The sequence below is a fragment of the Battus philenor genome, unplaced genomic scaffold (genome assembly GCF_028537555.1).
Source record: "Battus philenor isolate CCGP_79_NKW_IND1 unplaced genomic scaffold, ilBatPhil1.0.hap1 SCAF_11, whole genome shotgun sequence".
Lineage (NCBI taxonomy): Eukaryota > Metazoa > Arthropoda > Insecta > Lepidoptera > Papilionidae > Battus > Battus philenor.
The window spans coordinates 1438023-1457356 of record NW_027181673.1 but is presented as its reverse complement, the minus strand read 5'-3'; the positions used below and the strand labels follow the sequence as shown (position 1 = coordinate 1457356).

Sequence of the window (19334 nt, the reverse complement as noted above, 5' to 3'; positions counted from 1 at the left end):
GCCGTCTAGAGAGTAATGGAAAGGGTTATGCTCGGATCTCCTGGAAGATCAAGGAGAGAGATAAGGAATAAATGAGGAGATTCGCTAATGTAGCATGTATGCAACAGATCCTCAAGTGGAAACCAAGAGTCGGTAGACGTAGTGTTGATAGACCACACACTAAGTGGAACTACGACATAGTCCATCGACCGCTCATTGCAGCGATATTTGAGAGAGTTGACGGTAATGAAGGTAAATATCATTTATTAAATAATGATACTCACTAATGTGTATCAAGAGAAAATTTGTATTTATTATTAACTATTCGAATAATTAAAATAACAATGTCAGGTTCTGTTCTGAAATCTACGGTCTAAAATTACTACCATATACGCACAAATCTACTTTTCCATATTGATGATGGTCGCCAACTGTAAGGCTTAAGTCTGCCTCAAAGATCGTCATGATGACCGGACCTGCGCTGCTTGCATCCAGCTACTTCTTGGGACCTTAACCATGACGGTCTACCTAGTAGGGTGCGTTCCAAAACCGCGTCTACCGGAGAACCTTTTGACGCCCGCGGTCATAGGTTGGACAAGCGATGTGCCACGCCTACTTCCACTTTAGAATAATACGAACTTAGTTTTTTTTTTAAAAAGTTCACTTTCCAAAATTTAATACCTCGTCATGAATAGTAAGTGTAAATATAGAGTAGTTCAAGTGATATTTAGTATTATATTTATAATTTATTATTTCATAGTGAACTAAAGAGATAAAGATAATTTATTCGCTTAGTATTTAATTTTTATAATTCAACACATGCTTTGTGATCTTACATATAAGATACATATTGTTTTGTACAGTATTTTCAATGCTAATTTGTATTTCATAGTTATGGTAAATTTAAAAATGAAATGAAAAGTGCTCCATCATTTAAGTGTTTTTAGTATGATTCGTTCCGTTCTCTTTCTCTTTGCAGGCTTCTTCGAATCCTCTCACGAGGTTCTCTAATATAAATCTGATAGTGATTTTATATATATTTTCGATGTTTGGCGTGTATCTGTCTCCCAGAGTAGTCTTGGCCGCTTCGAGGAATGGTTGCTCGATTTTCTGCAAATAAAATAAATATTACTATTTATTCATTTTAGAAAAAATATTATTTTAACTGTACCAAAGTCAAAAATTACGGGGTCAACCTAACCGCAGTGCAATGAAAAGATCTCGCTTTGTAACTGTCTTCAGCCGTAGGTCGACCACAACTGGGCATACGCTTCTCCCAAATATATTTAAAGATTTTGAAAGAGGTGTGCATTTAGTCGTCTTCCGACAAAGATGTCCCAGGCTGCGCTTGCCGGTGTGTTCTCCACTACCAAACCCATCCAGCGACTGATTCTGGGCTAAGTGGCTTGTTAACTGCCACTTTAACTAGCCAATCTGGGATATCAGTAGTGGAGAAATATTTTGACAACTCTATATTAGATGATTTTTCGCTCCCTAGGTACTTCTAGACTTACAGCAATTAAGTTTAGACTAAGCGCTTTCAACGCTCAACAATCTTGAATATGGCTAGACTGTTAAAGCCAATAGGCAAATAATTACGATGCAACACTAAAAAAAAAACTTCAGGTTTCCATGTCCCGTTTCTCTTGTTTATTATATCTGTCTTTATCTATTATTGTTGGTTCTGCGAAAATTATAGGTTATTTTCTTTCGTCTACAGATTTCGTAGAAAAATCTCAAACATAGATCTCTCGTTATGGATCGTTTAGGTTCTGGGGTGGAGACCCACAAGGTTGACAGATAACGTAAGGTCGTCAAGAATCGCTCAATGTCCACGCTGGACGTCCGATGATTGCAACGATGATGTTGATGGTTAAGACCAAGAAATTTCTTTTTTAGAAGTGAGTAAGATAGAGACATTAGACATTAAAGAGATACAATAGTGACGTTATATAAAGAAATAAATTCAATCTCACCATAAAATTCTCGGCAACGAATCCAGGTACTTGGGTATGTGTGCCGCCAACATGTCTGACGTAGGCGAAAAATGAGTCCATGTCGCTCAGGCCTTTGATGCCTTCGTCCAGGGTGTGCATCACCTTTGTGGCGTGCTCCGCTAGCTCAGTAGAGCTGACTTGCGCCTCCACCGTCTGCAGGTGACGGAAGTCTTCGAACAGGTGGAGTAGATCTTCGTTTTCTTGGAACAATCTGGAAGATTTATTAAATCAGAATTATGTTAGGACTTTTCGTAGGGAATAGTTAATTTTTTTAAATATTTTTTGTTTGAATCTCTACTTGGAATGTACGCGTGAGATCAGGGTAATCACTTTATTTTTATTCAGGAATACCTATCGTCTTTCAGTGCACTGCCATTGTTGAACTTGCACTATGAAAATATATATTGGCATCAAAAATTCCGAATGTCTGCAATATTTTAATAATTCATTACTGAAACAAAAGGTGCAATTTTTTATATTCTATCTATAAAATGGTAGTATTATTTTTTTGTTGTATTTTAGACTATCATAGAATTTTATAACAAGTTTTTCTATAATGACCTATTAAAATTGATTACATTATAATTTAGAGCTATTATTTTGGTAGTGTAATACCGTACACAGTTGTCATTAAAGATGTAATTTCATCAAATATATCATTTTCTTTTCAGTCAGTGGACGATCACTGCAAGGCATATGGCTCCCCCAAACATCACCATGATGATGGGACTTCTCGCGACTGTCGGGTCGTGGTAACTACTTGTGAATCAATTGCCATCGGATACATGAGCGATGTGCCCACTGAACAATTCCTTTAGCTACATTGGTGATGAGCCTTCGGATGCAGAACTCCTAGTATCTGATTAGATTACGCAGCGAAACTCCGAGTATTGCCCTCTTTATTTGTCTCTTTATGAAACATATAAACAAATAATATCTATTGCATTTATTATAAATTTAATTTTGTTATTGTAAATATTAAGTATTGTTGTAAATGTATTTTTTTGTATTATTAAATTATTCGATCGATTAATTAACGTAATTAAACCAGCAGATGTATGATATTCTATGACGACGTTGTCTTTAAATAAAGCTCTCCTTGATAAACCTTGTATATATACAGGATGATTGTTTATAAGGTTAAAATCTTTAAAGGCGTATATGAATTATTTCATTTAATAAAAAAACGCTAGTTTTTCATCTATTTACAATTAAACCATAAAATTATCGCTCTGACGTCATTTATTTCTGTCCCCAAGATGGGGCAGAGGGCGTCCACAGTACGTCGCCATCTTTACTTCTCTTCACGTCATTCCAACTGCCTTCACTTCTGCAATGATTGTCCGGCGCCAGGTTTGCCTTGGGCGGCCACGTCTTCGCTTTTCTTGAGGATTTCATTCCGGTGTCTTCGGAGTTGTGTGGCCTATCCGGTTTTACCTGTGGCGTTTGATCTGCTGGTTAATTGGCATCTCACCGCAGCGTTTCCAGAGATCTACGTTGGAGACTTTCTCAAGCCAGTATACCCCGAGAATATGTCAAAAACAGTTGTTAACGAAGACTTGGAGCTGACGCGAAATATCTTTCGTGATCTTCCACGTCTCGCATTCATATAGCATATCGCTCTGACGTATGTTTTATTATTATTTTTTCAATTGGGATGCGACAGAATTATATGTTCTGTAAGTGTAATATAAACAAGATAGATAGAAAACTCCTTTTTTTATATAACATTGTTTAATATGTCTGAAACAATTTGTTTTTCGATTGCGTGTAGTGTATATTTAACAGTAAACGACCTATACCATTGTATATATAATTTCAAGTGTTCAGAGGAAAGTTACACGGAAAGCCAATCACCCTGTATCAATGTTCCGTCTGCAATTGTGTTTAGAACTTCAATTAGAGTTGTACCTGGTCTAGCTGGAACAAAGTACTAACTAATTATAACGCATAGTTTGGAAACAGACGCCTTGGAACAAGCAATCGATGCCGGTGAAAGTTTGTTCCTGAATTTGTGTTGATTGAACTGCAGTTTAACACTGGGAAATTAAAGTTTATGGAACGTTTTGAAACTGTCAATCGATCTATTAAACATTTGCATGATGGAAAATTTGGTTTTCCAACTAAATTAATGTACTGTGGTTCCGACATTTGAATTGGCACGTTCGAAATATCTTTCGTACTTACATATATATAAAGAAACTATTTTTCTTTACTGTGGTTTTTGGACAAGACTATCATATGTCATTGTATTAATTTATCATAAAATTTTCGTTTTAAAAGGTTATAAAAATATAAAATAATAAAAAGGAAAAAATAAACTTTAAATATCGTTCCTTTGTTTTCAAGTGAGACACATGTAATCTAAGTACGTGTAAAAATATTTTTTTTTCAGAAGCAAAGCTTTATTGTTTTATTGCAAGAGTATGTTAAGAAAACGCTCCACAAAAACCGAATTCAGTAAATCTTACTTTATTACCAGATGTGCCAAATCATATGCTGGATCATTATCATAATTTGAGTCATAGAACGTGAACGATTGGACTTAGGCCTCCCCCATAGATTACTAGACTAGTTGATGCGGTCAGTGTATACATATCATAATTTTTTTTTAGAATCTATATTCACACAGACATTAGCGTTCATACCTTTGTTTTTACAATTACATTTAATATTATGGAATTTATTTTTTACTCACGTTTTTCCATGATAGTGTTTACGTCTCTTAAACTATTTATAAATAAATTAAAGTCAACTAATTATTGTTCTTTTTTTAAATCATTGGTATCTTGGTATCAATTTCCAGGTTTTAAAACTATGTTTCGTCCGACCACTTCCTCATCCCTACTCCATATTGGCATCCTCAAATTGTGCGCCAGTATCTCTGTGGTGGTAGCCGTTTTCACATCGATGAACCTTGCGATCGCATCTTTAGTCTCGTCCGTGCAATACACGCACGTGTGTGACATGATATTGCTACCGCATGATGAACACTGTTACACAGCCTGAGAGTGTCTGTTGTTCAACGGACAACGATGACCACCTCGCTCCATAGCCCCTGAGCCTCGTGGATGATGAGCGTCCTTGAACCTGCATCCCTTGGTCTTATGAGAACTTGTTCATCAGCTTGGTTGTTAGGTACAGGGTGTTTCTCTGTTTCGAGATAATTTCCTCAGGGGACGCCTATACAAGAAGTGCACCACCTTCTTGGACGAATATATGCCCGATATATAAATTCATTTATTTTAAGTTTAATCAATGATTATATCAATAACTATGAAATAGGTCACATAAATTTATTTTTTGTACTGAAATGCGACAGAGTAATGACTTCTGGTATTAATAGATGTCCCGGTTGAAAGGCTGTGCAAGTGTTTAATAATAAAACTGTAGCAAAATAATCACAATAGTCAAAATGCTTTCGCTTATCTGTCAATCCATCGGTCTACGCATGCGCAAAAACTTAGGACGCGCGGCGTATGATTTCTAAGCGGTTGTCAAAACCGCGTCTCACGCCGAAAAATATTATGAAATATAAAAATGGCGAACGGCATCAAGTGACATATGTGTTGTTGTTTGTGAATTTGTATTAAATATTTATTGTTTGATGGAATATTGAATTAAAGACTATTTTAATTTAATTTTGAATCAATGTTTAATATGTATAAATGAGTAGTGAAAGTTTTACGTAAACATTATTTCATTCGCATAACAAATAATTTATTACGGCGTTGGTATGTCTGAAGTTGTAGGCGGATGACTTTTAAAATAAACTGTGTCTATCTTTCATCCAAGCGATTTAATTTTTGTGCTCCAGCACGTTAGGTGTTGTCTCTTGTAAAACAACAAAACTTGTAAAGTCAATAACATAAATACATTTAAAAAACTTTTAAGTTAAACGGTTTTTTGATACCCATATTGTGGTGGTTGTGGAAAAATATGTACCTAGTCCGCCATATTGGAACGGCGTCCATCTTGAATTTTAAATTTTGACATAATCATCGTGTTTTACTAGTGCAGCCCTTTCATTTGATACCCATATTGAGGGGGTTAAGGAAAAATACGTAATCCGCCATTTTGTATCGGCGGCCATCTTAGTTTTATAATGTTATTGATTTTATTATATTGTATTGTCATCTAAATTAAATGTGTGTACCAAATTTCAGATCAATCTGACAACGGGAAGGTGTTTAAATTTCAATTTCTAATTTTGACCCAAATAAATAAACAAATAAATTCCGTACGGGTCAAACTAAATAAAACCGTTTAATAAAAACAAACGAGCAGTTATTCGCGAAAGTATTTCCGAATGCAGTTATAGGTTGAGTAATTGGGATTTCATGTAACCACATCCTTACCGCTACCTTTTATGTCTTGTCAATGGTCACCGACGGTAGCGTGTGCGTTGACGCACCGCGTACGTGATCCGAATAACAATCATTATTAATGACAGTCACTGTTACCGTCGGTTTTACGCTTTATTGTAGAATGGTCAGATTCAAGCTAGGTTTCTTAGCATCGATATCTAAGGATCTTCAGCTACCCCCCGAATGTCTCGGTACTGAACACACCTGCGATTTCCTTAGAGGATCCCCTAGAAGGAGCGACCACTAAGTTGATTTTTGTTCGAGGAAATCCCACATAACCTTGTCGTTCCTCCAGAGGGTGAGGTATCTTGTGTCTATCTAAAAGATCCCTCCCTTTTCTCCCAGTAAATAAAAAGAGATCTCACAACGTATGTAAATGCCTCGTGGTAGAGATCTAGTTTATTCTGCACACATTTAGATAACAGGATTACTGCAACTCTACCCTTGTCAATATATCATCTTGGTTCATTTATTTATTGCTGGTTCTGCCCATGACTTAGCGTGGATTTAAGCGTAAAATAATTTAGTTTATTCAATTTTTACTACCTACTGGCATTATTCCCTTTAAAATCGATCCAGCCATTTCAAATATTAGCCTGAACAAACAAACATAAAAATTTAAAAAAAAAAAATTTTATTCATGTAAACAGCGGTAATTAAAATATTACAAACAGACACACCAATTTCAGATATTTGTATAGATATATTTTTAATTTTGATTTAAAAGTAAGACAAGGAAGTTCTCTTGGAAATTTAATATATAGGCATATACACAGACCCATTAAGCATTTGTTAACTTTTTGAAAAATTTTGGCGTATTGGTTTATTTTTAATTATTGTATTTTTGGTGTGTCTGCCGTACTTTTTTATAAATATATAAATTTTAGCATAAAGATACATTATTAGTTTTGGACTCTATATAGACACGAGCCTAGAGGCTGAAAGGTAAAGATACTTTGGTGAGCATTAAGCGTTCAAGCTTGGAGCAACGGCGAAATGTTGCCAGTATATCGGTGTTCTACAGACTGCATTTTGGAGAATGTGCAGCGGAATTACACCAAATAATTCCCTGATCTCCTTTATTACATTGGACAACAAGTCGCAAGGATTCACGACCTCCGCACATGGTTGAAATTCCTTCCTTAATACTTTTATAGAACAGCCGAGGAACATCCTATCGGCGTATTTGTTTCCACACAACTATATATCTTAGACCTTGTCAATAAACATCAGGTAAGACAGATGTCAAGTGTTTCGCTTATAAAGAATAAAATAAATCCATTGTCATCTACTTGAACGATTTAAAAAAAAATATTTAATCAAACTAACCTTGAAGTAGAAAGCAATTGTTGACAAAACCTTGTACTGCCGACAAACAGTACAAAATTCGTAACCGCGTTTCATTTTTACGTGCTAATTACTGCGTGATGTTGGGAGAAAATTGTTCTTTTAGTACTTTTTTCGTAAATGAAATATCTTGACCATGAGAACGAAGCTATACATTAGACATTTCCATTGATAATATTTACAAAACTCGAAAAAAATTTCAAATTTCAAATTTATATCTAAATATCGAAATTTAAATTGCGATTGAGTTTAAACTACTAATTGATTTTTTTAAAAAGAGAACATGAGAATTGATTGGTTAGTTAATTAAAAGCGCTGTGGATGGATTTCAGCGGATCAAATAAGGTTATATCGGGCAGTCATACCCCAGCGGTAGAGGAATGAGACTTGCGATCGTTTGTCGCAGGTTCGACACTGTGCAATAATTATATAGGATTGCCACTGCTCATAAAGTTTTTAGAGGATGGAGCAGTGTCCTCAGTGTGCCATAATACTAAACTACTTTTACCAAACCGCCTGCCATGACGATTATGATATATCCCCGGAAAGGGTAAGACAGATGAAATGTAAGTCAGGAAATTATGTGAAAAATTTATTAAAAAAATAAAATCACTATTCTAAACTAGTTAGGGGTACAAGAGGCCCCAAATAGCGGGGGCCGTAAAAATATATTTCCCCATATATATTATTTGGAGAGGCCTATGCGACAATGACGACTCACAGATTAAGAAAATCGTCTAGAAAATTCCCCATTACGGATGTTAAAGATGAAGTGTGAAAAAGTGCATTTTTTTACACTTAAATTAAATATTATTGCATTATTAATTATTATTGTTATAGTATTACATTGTAAAACGTTAATAGTAACTCAGTTTGGGTGAACTGATGATATAGATAAGGTAAGTCGCTAGATGAGGGTAGATCGGATATAGCGGCGTTCTATTGTGGAGACCTTTTCCTTGCAGTAAATCTTCGTCTATAGGCTGAAAACATAAAGAAAATAAAAAAGAATTTAAGAACAACAATATATTTTAATAGCAGGGATGTCATTGAAAAATAAATCTTTTACCACACAGGCCATTTGAATATCGAATGATTTACCGCTGAATATAACACGTGCTAACTCACTACCTATTTTTAATAAAATGATTAAACACTATTTACTAGAACTATGATTATTTATCTGTTAATTCATTTCTTTTTCTACCCATTTTGTTTATTCTTTCTGAGGCAAGTGCGATCCAAATCAGTTCGATGTTTATATTTAGAATATGTATTTTAAGTATGTGTGTTTATGTGCATATGTTTGTATATATGTATGTTTTGTACACGATAATTACCCATTATTTGCACTTCTACCATTTCCATACTATGGTTGTATGTAAGAGATTGCCTCGTGTGATAAGACCGCCCATTGTACTCTTTTGTTTATTATTATGAAATTATTCAAATGTATCCTAGCGTGTACAATAAACAGTATTAAATAAATAAAAAATAAATAAAATTGACGGATGCTCTACATCTCCTATTGAATTGTGAATCTCCATTTTTATGTCAACTTAATACTTACTCTGTCGAGTTTCCTGTAAATCCTTGCGGTCCATCTGGATCACATTTGTCATATTCATTAAATAAAACGAGTTAAATAGACTAATATATCTATAAGAGCAATTGTTAATTTGAAATACTCTGGAATGTTCTGTGTACATATCAGTGGTGAGAACAAAAGCTTTCTGTTCGCGACTGTACTCGTCAGTGTAGACAATACTTTAATCGCTTCACTGTAACGTGACAGTGACGTCACAACCAAACGAGCCGGTGGAATTGGTGTTTTATGTACATATCCCTACATAAGTAACAACAACAAAAAAATTGTTGTCATTTGCTTGTAACATTTTATATTTTACTAACACTCATGTATTATATAAAGATAATAATTGACTTTTTTTTTATGCTCCCCGCTGTTGGGGACCTCTCGTTCCCCTATCTCGTGTGGGACAGGGACTTTTTAATTCTAGTAATTTATTAATATTTTTTATTATTATCATTCTTCTCTTTCATGTATCATCTTATCTGTCGTACTATTTCTTTCATTCTACAATTTTCCCAGTCTTTCTCTTTCATTCCATTAGCCATACATCCATCCTCAACCACTACATTCTAGGTTTCCTTACTATTTTATTTTGCAACATTATTTATTGTTCAAATATTTAACACGTATTTTCTTTGTAATTATCATCTTATATTATACTATTTATTGCACTATTTTTGGTACTACTATATTCCTTTTATTTCTATATTTTAGTGTTTGTTTTATTTTTACCTATTGCATTTATTACCACCTTCCTGCAGTAGCTGAGGAAGCATTCTCTCTCCCCTTCGTCTTGCATGATGGCCGAGATATTCCTTTCCTCAATTGACTTGTTAATTTACTATGTGCTTTTGACAGGGTGATTAGTCATACGTAAAAAGGGGTGAATGCATAGCACATATAAATTTATGTAGAGCATCCTATATAAATATCCATCTCCTTCTTTTGAGCCGATGGATGCCCACTGCAAGGCACAGATCTTCCCCAATTAAGAAGATGACCGGTCTTGGTCTGCCCGTATCCAACGACTTCCTGAGACCTAGTAGACCTTCAGTCAGCTTACAGAGCTCCAATGGCCATCAGTTTCACGAGTGATGTGTCCCATTCTTCGGACTAGCAATTCTTCTTATCAAATAATATAAAAACAATATTTAGAATGTAGTACGCTTGGTGTTTTTATATCTAACAGATATGGGATTCTATTTTTTAAGGAACAAATATCTTTTTCGTTATGGACGTTGGGAAGGTCAGACCTGTACCTGGCTATACTCAGTTGCCAGATGGACTTGGTCCACGAACATTATTCATCTTTTAAGTTGATAGTCGCCCACTGGAAGGCATAGAAGTATCTGAAGATAGCAGTGATGACCGGCCCTGTGCTGCCCCTTACTATGTCGTCTGTTCATCTAGTAGATGGCTTCAACTTCCATCGGATGCAATATCGATGTGTTACATCCAATGCCACTTTATACAAGCAATTTTTCGCCCCACGTCTATGATCTTGGTTCTTCTGCGGATCTCATTTTTGATTTGTTCACGCAGCGAAACTCCATGCATAACCCCTTCCATTGCTCTCTTCTAGGTGACCTTGAGATTTTTTATGAGACCAGTAGTAAGTGACCACATCTTGGACAACACACATTGGATATAGACCTTTGTCTTCAAACGTTGCGGTATTTTGAACGAGATGTTTTTGAGCTTTCTGAACGCAAACGAGTTGGATTCCGCGAGTGATCTCTTTCTTTAAGTTGGATATTTTGTCCCAGTTTATTTTGTATCGCAATCATTATCAAATTTTAATTACTTCACTGTTTTGTATATATTATTGTGCGCTCTTCGTTTATGTAGGTTTATTAAGTTTTATCCAACCGTGGGAAGCTTAAAAATTTAACTTTTTTTACTATCTGTCCCTGCAGAACTTGTAGCAATACAAGTTATTGATCCGTTGCACTCCGATATATATGTTTCACATTTGAGTTTGATCTTTATGCAGGCTGATTTGAAATGAATGCTTTAAAGCTTTTGAACCTATAACCAATCATCCTGTATATGTTATATGAAAAGACATCATTAGTGTTATTACTTTATTTAATGTCACAAGGATAACATAATAAGAAATAACGACTACTTAACAATAGAAAGAAACACAAATAAGCTATAAATTCACCCCTTAATTTTTACATCAATAACCAATCATCCTGTATTATACTTTTATAAAACCTAATGGTGGGGTAGAACTAATAAATTGATATAAACGCGTTCTACCCTCGTCTCCCAGACGAGCGTTTTAAAATTCAATATAGTGCTTGTAAAATGAGAAACTGCTAATTAGGTTATTTCTCCGATACACCGGTCTCTGCATTAATTACGTATCGATCGTCTCTACACTTTTAATTTTACATATAGTGTTAGTGATATAGAACTTAAGATCCCGTGTCTCGGGTTCGGTTCCAGAGTAACACATGCATACTGTGTTAATAACAATAACCTCACTCTCTCCGTCTTGCTCTTGAGGTTGAGGTGAGTAAGAAAGTGGAAGAGGAAAGTTTCACCTCCCTAATGGGCGAAGACAAATGACGTCCTCCATTTATAAGGTTCTGCAGAAAAGTGGTGCAACAGATCATTGCTAGGAACATAAAAAAGGATTAAAATAAAGGATCGGATGAAACCTGTCTTTAAGAAAACATAACGTAAATGATAATAAAAATAAAAAGAGTAAGAATAAAAAATTCGTGTCATTGAATAAATAAACAAATAAAAAGTATAAGCAAAAAAATCTAAACAAAGAAAACCAGGAATGTAGACGAGTGAAAGAAAGGCGACGTGTGAAAGAAGATCAAAACATCAAGAAATAAAAGACTTGAGGAAAGAAAGGAGAAAGAGCAGTAAAAATAGAAAAAAATATTTACACTCGTATTGTAACCTCCCTGCCCCAAGCAAAGCAGCGTGAGGAAAACAGTGGGCATTAGAACGATAAAAGATCATAAAGCTAGAAGTTTTGTAAAATTTATAAATGAATTAATGTATAAACAAATATATACTAAACTAAAACTATTTCTTACTTATTACTTCATCGGAGAAGATACAAGTGTTAGGTTACTAAAGGACGTAAGGGTTGGTTTTGTGTTGGCGTGGAGGGCTGTGGTCTCTTTCTGCGAGACTGTCATGGTCCAGAAGGAGGCGGCCAAACGGGATCGGCAGAGGACATCGCACTCGATATCGCTCAGAGACGTCGCCATCATCGCAGGAACGTGGCTCTCGACGGCCTTCCTGAGATTGGTGTTCCCCTCTCAGAAACGGGGCCTTCGGAGTCGCCTGCTTTTAGGGAAGGGGCTCTAAACTCCCACAAGCAGCAACGACTCTGAGGCGGACGATGGATCGATGTGGTTTCGAATCATCGTGATAGCACGACGAAGGTTTCGAGTTTTAAAATGACAAAGCGCAAGGTAAGATTGCGTGGTGATCCCAGAACGCGATATACTGCGGTCTCCACATCGTAGAGGGCGATCATTGAGAGGGTTTTATTGAGCAGGAATCTCACATAACTCTAAGATTCAAGATAGCCTTCCTCCCAGAGGCAGGCTATCTTGAACATTCGAATGATTTACCCACGAAACCAAAAAAAAAAATATCTTTCGGGCGTCCTTTATGTTCGCCACTGGTCTCTCTCGACTATAGCTTATGCAATATGGGGGAGCTTTTTTGCCTAAACACTATTGAAAGTATCCTGCACTAGCTATCTGAAAGCTTGGCGGCTTTCCAATCTGGTAAAAAAATGCTCGATAAGCAAAGATATCTTAGTGGATGTGATTGGTTTATGTCAGCGGCCCAAAATGCGCCGAACAGATGTTCACTTGGGCGTTAAATTTCTAAGGTGGAGACCACGGCCCCTAAAGTGTATCGCAGGACGTCCACACATACGGATAGACGAGCTCGTTTAAGTCGTCAGGAGATTCTGGATATGGGTCGATTTAAACCGGTCCTATTGGGAATCTATAAAGTAGACCTGTACCTAGTGAAGGTTCCACGGCTGAAATGACCATGAAAGAATCCTAACTAATGTACTTTTAAGTCTTTCCTTAATGAATTTAATCGTATACCGCAAACGTCTTAGAAGAAATTTTGAACCAAGTATGGTGAATCTTACCCATTAATATTAACGAGATTGAACGAGATATTGCATCAGAATTTTAGTATTTCAAAGCCCTGGATATATAATACACTATTATACATATATCTTAAAAAAATAGAAACAATACAATTACAATAAAATTGGTTGTTAAAGTCAAGGGTGTCTAGTTCGCGAGTCGCATTCGGCCCGAGATAAACATTTTTGTAGTCCAGTCAATATATTGGTTGGGTCAATTTTAAATTCCTCGCGAAATAGAAAAGGTAGTATCAATGAAGAGATGTCCACTTTCGCAAAAAAAAGTTTTGTTTTTTATTCTTTATAGGCGAAGCATTTGACCTCCGTCTAGCCTAATAAGAGTCTAAGATGCTACATGCTTGCCAAGAGGATACCTATTTACTCGCGTATTGAAGACTTCTAAGTTATAATTGGTTGGAAACAATGACGCCTGTCGGTGGTTCCACTCCTCGACTGTTCGCACTATAAAAATATTAACAACCAACCCTTGGATTTTGGGAACCCAAGGTAAGTGTTTTATCAATCCTTCTTCTTGCGTCGTATCAGTCACTATAGGAGATCGTGATCCTTTTTGGAAACTTTGTCGCACTGATATGCCATCTATGTTTTCCTTCGACTATTGTGGTAACGCGTGATTCGGACCTGACCTGATCACCTTCAAGATCAGTCTTCGAGACAAGAAGATCTATTATAGTTATACATTATAATCGGTTGGAAACAATGATGGCGGTAGGTTCTTCCACTCCTAGGTTGTTGGTACTATAAAAATATTAGCAAAACACTTAGTGCGTGTGGTAGAAATTCCAACCGTGTACGGGTGTCGTGAATCCGTACGTCTTGTTGTCCGATGAAAAAAAGGAGATGGATAAATTACTTGTAGTTCTTTTGCACACTTTTTAAAATGCAGTCTGCAGAATACCGATAAACTGGATCTCAGTCTCTCAGTCAATCTACGATTTCTTACAGACAGAGCTATGGATGGATTTGAAAAGATCTAGAATTTAATACACGTATCGCCTTTCGATACCAAATAAGAAAAAAATATGTATTGTATAAACAACAAAGATGTATTTATTTTTATCAATTTATTTACCTTGTATTGTAAATCAACGAACATAAAAAATCACATGTATTTGGATAAAATATGGCTAACGATGGATGGACATGGTTAAAGGGTAAAAGTAGAGTAGGCAGCCGATATGTGACAGGTGATGATAATGTATGTATAAATGACATTATCATATAAGATCATTATATTAGTAGCGACATTAGCTGCATAGACAATTTATCTGTTGTTTTGGATGATGTTGATGCCGACCCCGGGGGCTTTTATAGCTTCATTGGAACAGAGTTCAAGGAACGAAAGGAACCGTGAACTATTAAAAAATTTAAAACACGCCATCGTATTACACTCCCGTTGGCGTGGTGATTATGCTTATGGACTGCTTGGGAGATTTCAGAGAATACAATCGCTTGGCTTTTGTCATTCGCGTCAATTCTCCATTCTAAATCACTCGCCTAGGCGGGTCTTCGCTGATTGAAGTAGACGTGGTAGGAGAAAGTGTCCATAATTTGTAGAGTATTATCCACAAAGAGGTCTAAATTAACTTTGGAGACCGTGGGGATATTGCTAGCGAAGAAAGTAAAAGAAGGAGACAGGACACCTGGAGGACGCCTTCTTGAATTAGTCGGGCGGTGAAGACAGGGGCGGCTCTAGCTAGAAACCCTGGCGCCCCCTAGGCCTGACCATCCCCCCGCGGCTATAACTATTAGCTTTGCCGTCGTAACAAGAAAGTTTTTTCATATTCCGATAAGCTATTTTATAAGTAGGTATAGCTTACAGCATGGATGCACAGACCGCGGCCCGCCGGTCGAATACTGGTGGCTCGCCAAAAGCATAAATAATACTCTCGTACATTCGAAAAATATTGAATTCTATTCCAGAATAAAAAAAAATTATTACTTATACTTCTGGCGGCCGGCCCGCCAGTAGTCTCAAAATAGTCTAATCAGTTTATGATTTGCCCGAGTGGCCCCTAGTCTTAATAAGTCTGTGCAACCATGGCTTACAGTATGGTATTAGTTACGGCCTTTCTTCTTATGACGGCAGAATAACACTTATTGCTCGCAGCAGTCTGGCCGCTTCTAAATTTTAAAAATGTGAAATAAGGTTTATTTCGAATTGTAACAAAATGTTCGAAATAGAAGCCGCCCATAAGGCGCTCGCGTTTGATAACTGTCGCCACCGTGCTGGCTGATTGCCTCTGTCATATCATTGTTGTACCATGATGCTCCAAAATGATGCTCTTAGTTGTCACAAAGAGCGCCGCGGCGTCCGCTGAGACGGCAGCGCCCGTGTGCATTATGCCGCCCCTGGGTGAAGAGTATACCTGAAGGTATCGAAAAGTACGATTCGACAAAAATGCCAAACTTTGTCGGAATCCTTTGCGATATCGAACAAAATGGCGCACGTGTCCAGAGGTTTACTTGGTGCGAATCCCGTGAGGATGTGTTCGGTAAAACGATGAACTTGGTGAACACAGGGGTGATGGTTATGAAACCCGAACTGTTCGTCCGGGAGAAGGTGTATTTCATGCGCGATATCTTTGAGGCACTAAAGTATAATACGATCATACAACTTCCCTAGAGTATTGAGTGCGCTGATGAGGCAGCATGAAGAAGGACGGTTCTTTGATTTGTTGGGCTTAAGAATCCTTATCACCACTACTTCTTTCTAGAAGTCTTTGAAGTTACAGTTTATGTTGAGGGTATTGAAAACGGACATTAGTAGGAGAATGACATAAGGACTTTTAAGGCTCTGTTGGAGATACCTGAAAAATCAATCAGCTCCTGAACCTGATGGTGTTGGTTGAGGTGTTTTTCATGTGCGACATCATGTAATACAGTCTATAAGTATATGCTTATACGCGTATAGTGTAATACGCTTGTACAACTTCCCCAGAGTGTTGAGGAAGCTGGTGAAGCGGTATGAAGAGAGATGGTTTTCTTACTCGAAACATTCATTGGTAGAGAACGCTCGTATCTTCCTAGCATCGTTTCCCGAGGAATATGATAATTATTGAGGCTTCGTTCTCGTTCCACTGAGGTGCCTTTTACGTTGACGTTTAGTGGACTGTAGCGTGAATCGCGGGGTTGAATCCGAAAAGAAACACTCATGACGATGAAGTAAACAAATAAGTTTATTGACTAAGTGTTTTTTTTATGGCCCCCTCTATTGGGGGCCTTTCGTACCCCTATCTTTGGTGGGACAGGGACTTTATTGGCAATTTAATTTTTTCACATAATTTTTTATTTTCTCTCTCTTCTTTCATACTTTACTTTCTCTTTCGGTCTATTATCTATCTCTCATGCTACATTTCTGCTTTCTTTCCCTTTTGCTCTGTTCATCTATCATTCTTTCCCTTTTTCTTTTTACATTTTCAATTTACATTTTTATTTTACATTTTTATTACTTATATCCTATAATTATTTTCTATCACAATTTTATGTATCATTTTGGTTCTATTTTGTCTTTTTTTATCTATTTATTTACTGTGTTTGCTTTTTGTTTATTTCTATCGCACTTTTTGCGATTTTTTTGCAGATACGAATGACTGTTTATCTTTTCCGCCTATCAGGGAGGCTATTGACTCCTCCCTGATTTCAACGCCAGACCGGACTAAGTGTTTACACTAATTAACACATACTACAACTAATTATTACAAGGTAACTATACTATCTTACAAGGTACCGTGCTTTCTCGGCACGTGTCTCCTGACAGTGAGATTGGTTACGGTAACCTGGTCCCTACTTTTCATTTATTCTGGCCTGAGCGCTAGTGGGAGAGATATCGGGGCGTGGGACGCGGAGTGGGGTTCCACGTATGCACGCTCGGCGCAGGCCCTCTGGGTGCGAGGAGTGGGGGAAGGGCTTTGTGTATGGCCGCTCTGCGCAATGCCAGCCGTCCGCAACAATAATACTGAGGAATATGACCCTTTTTGGAAAGTTTGTCAAGCGCTGTTTCGCCATCTGTACCGGTCTTCGTTGGTGTGTGTGATTTATAAGTAATATATGTATTTTCCAACCATTTTCGTGCTTTGCATCTAAGACTTTCTTACGCCCTTCTATATAACATATATAATTATTTTAAAGCGAAAGGGTTAAACTATTGTTGTGTCCAGTTTCGAATTTTCCCCTTAGCAATTAAATTGTCCACCTGTGGGGCGTGAGCTTTACGTTGGGAAAAACTGATTTAAAGCGATTATTTGAAAACGAAGTAAAATGTCGAAAGATTAAAAAGTTGATACAAAAACAAAAAATTCAAATTAGACTTCCCTGTATTGGAAGACTTCACCGTAAAGCTGTTAGAGTTCCAAAAGCATCCTGATTTTGAAATTACCAAAAATATATTAAAGTAGTTTATTTTCAAGCTGTAACATTTATTTATTATAGATTTTTTTATTTTTATATAAAAAGCAATTGACCTCTATCTCGGCTGATGTTAAGCGATGATGTCTACTATGTTACATGCTTGCCTTGAAAATATCGTAAAAAAAATGGAATATTTTGTGTATGTGGCTGTACAGCCTTGCCCATAATTAGCTGATAACTAAAAATTTATTTATTTATAAATGAGAAAAACATTATAAAACGGTCATCTAAATACAACAAGACAAACGATTCATGTAAAAACATTGAAATTATTAAAAAAAAAAAACTGTCACGTAACCATGGTTTCTCAATATAACTTTGACAATATATAAAGAAATATTTAAAAAAAGTTTACTTGACAAAGAGTATGATGCCCGTCTTCTCAATCTGTCTGAAAATTCCCTTCCATGACGCAAGCATGCAGTACTGTTGCTTGGCAGAAAGTGGAGACCGAGGGTCAGCAGCTGGTGGTGGACGGTCCAGAGGGTCATTGGTGAACTCCGACGCCGCCAGCTGAGACAGCTTGCAACCCATTGCACTTATAAACACAACACTGTTATCTTCAAATTAGCCACAGCTAATTGGTTATAATTGAATTTTAAAGATGAACGTGATTTGAAAATGATTTGTATTGTTACACCGATATTAACTAATTACTGATAAATACGACAGTTTCAAAATATTTATTATTGTTTATGTTAAGAATTTATAACGTCTTTTAGCCACACTCACTTTTATAATAAAACATTATAACAAATCAAAAGTTATAAATAAACAATCTGATTTTGAATATTACACAGATTTTACACATTCATTTCTCGAAAAACTAATAATCGTTATCAAAAAATAACGAAAATAGTATTATTAATTCTTAAATATTTTTTTTGTTTCGATGTCAAATCGGTGCTAGTGAAGCGCGCGAAATAATTTTTATAACTGCTCTAAGCGTCGCGGCACACGAGCGCTAGTGATGTGAAACGTGATACGCTATTTAAAATCATGACGATAATTTATTTATTCCGATTCGTTGCTTTTTAATCTTTATGTATATTCACTTTTATTAATTATTTAATAAAAGTAAACATCTGTAAATATCAATATTTATATATTGTAAATAGTTTTCGTAAGTTAGTCTTGTAGTAAAGACCATGAATGAAATCGAAAATGAATATGGAATTTTAATTATTTTCATTGCTTACTAAAGGTGCTGTGGGCATATGAGGTTTTCTCAGGTGGCTTGTATAGCAACAGTATAGAAATTAACATTTAAGTGATAATAATGAATACTTGTTTTCGATTTGTATACCAGATGGCAAAAGTTTGTTGATAACGAAGGTGAATATATTGTTGATTAGAAATAAACATTGTTAAAAATGAAGTTGCGTGAAATAACTTAAGAATGCAACATTACTTTCCGGTCTCCCTAATATTTAAGATCATATTTGGAATACTCGATTAATAGTGAAAGTTAGTGT

The 19334-nt window shown here is 36.2% G+C and overlaps 1 protein-coding gene across 1 annotated transcript; it reads right to left on the bottom strand.

Annotated features, from left to right (window-relative positions):
- Positions 1-268: 268 nt before the first annotated feature.
- On the bottom strand, positions 269-18615 carry LOC137930199 (neuroglobin-like). Its single transcript, XM_068773371.1, has 3 exons — positions 18215-18615; positions 1956-2187; positions 269-1089 (listed from the first exon to the last, which is right to left on the bottom strand). The coding sequence occupies exons 1-3, from the start codon at positions 18391-18393 to the stop codon at positions 913-915; spliced, it is 588 nt and encodes a 195-aa protein (XP_068629472.1). The 5' UTR covers positions 18394-18615; the 3' UTR covers positions 269-912.
- Between the last annotated feature and the right edge of the window lie 719 nt (positions 18616-19334).

Excerpts from the sequence above, each read along its gene's own strand:
- LOC137930199 (XM_068773371.1), bottom strand. The coding sequence starts at position 18,393 with ATGGGTTGCAAGCTGTCTCAGCTGGCGGCGTCGGAGTTCACCAATGAC. Across the intron at positions 2,188-18,214 it reads GGCATCATACTCTTTGTCAA|ATTGTTCCAAGAAAACGAAG; the intron begins GTAAACTTTTTT and ends TAAATCTTCCAG. Across the intron at positions 1,090-1,955 it reads TCGTTGCCGAGAATTTTATG|AAAATCGAGCAACCATTCCT; the intron begins GTGAGATTGAAT and ends TTTTATTTGCAG.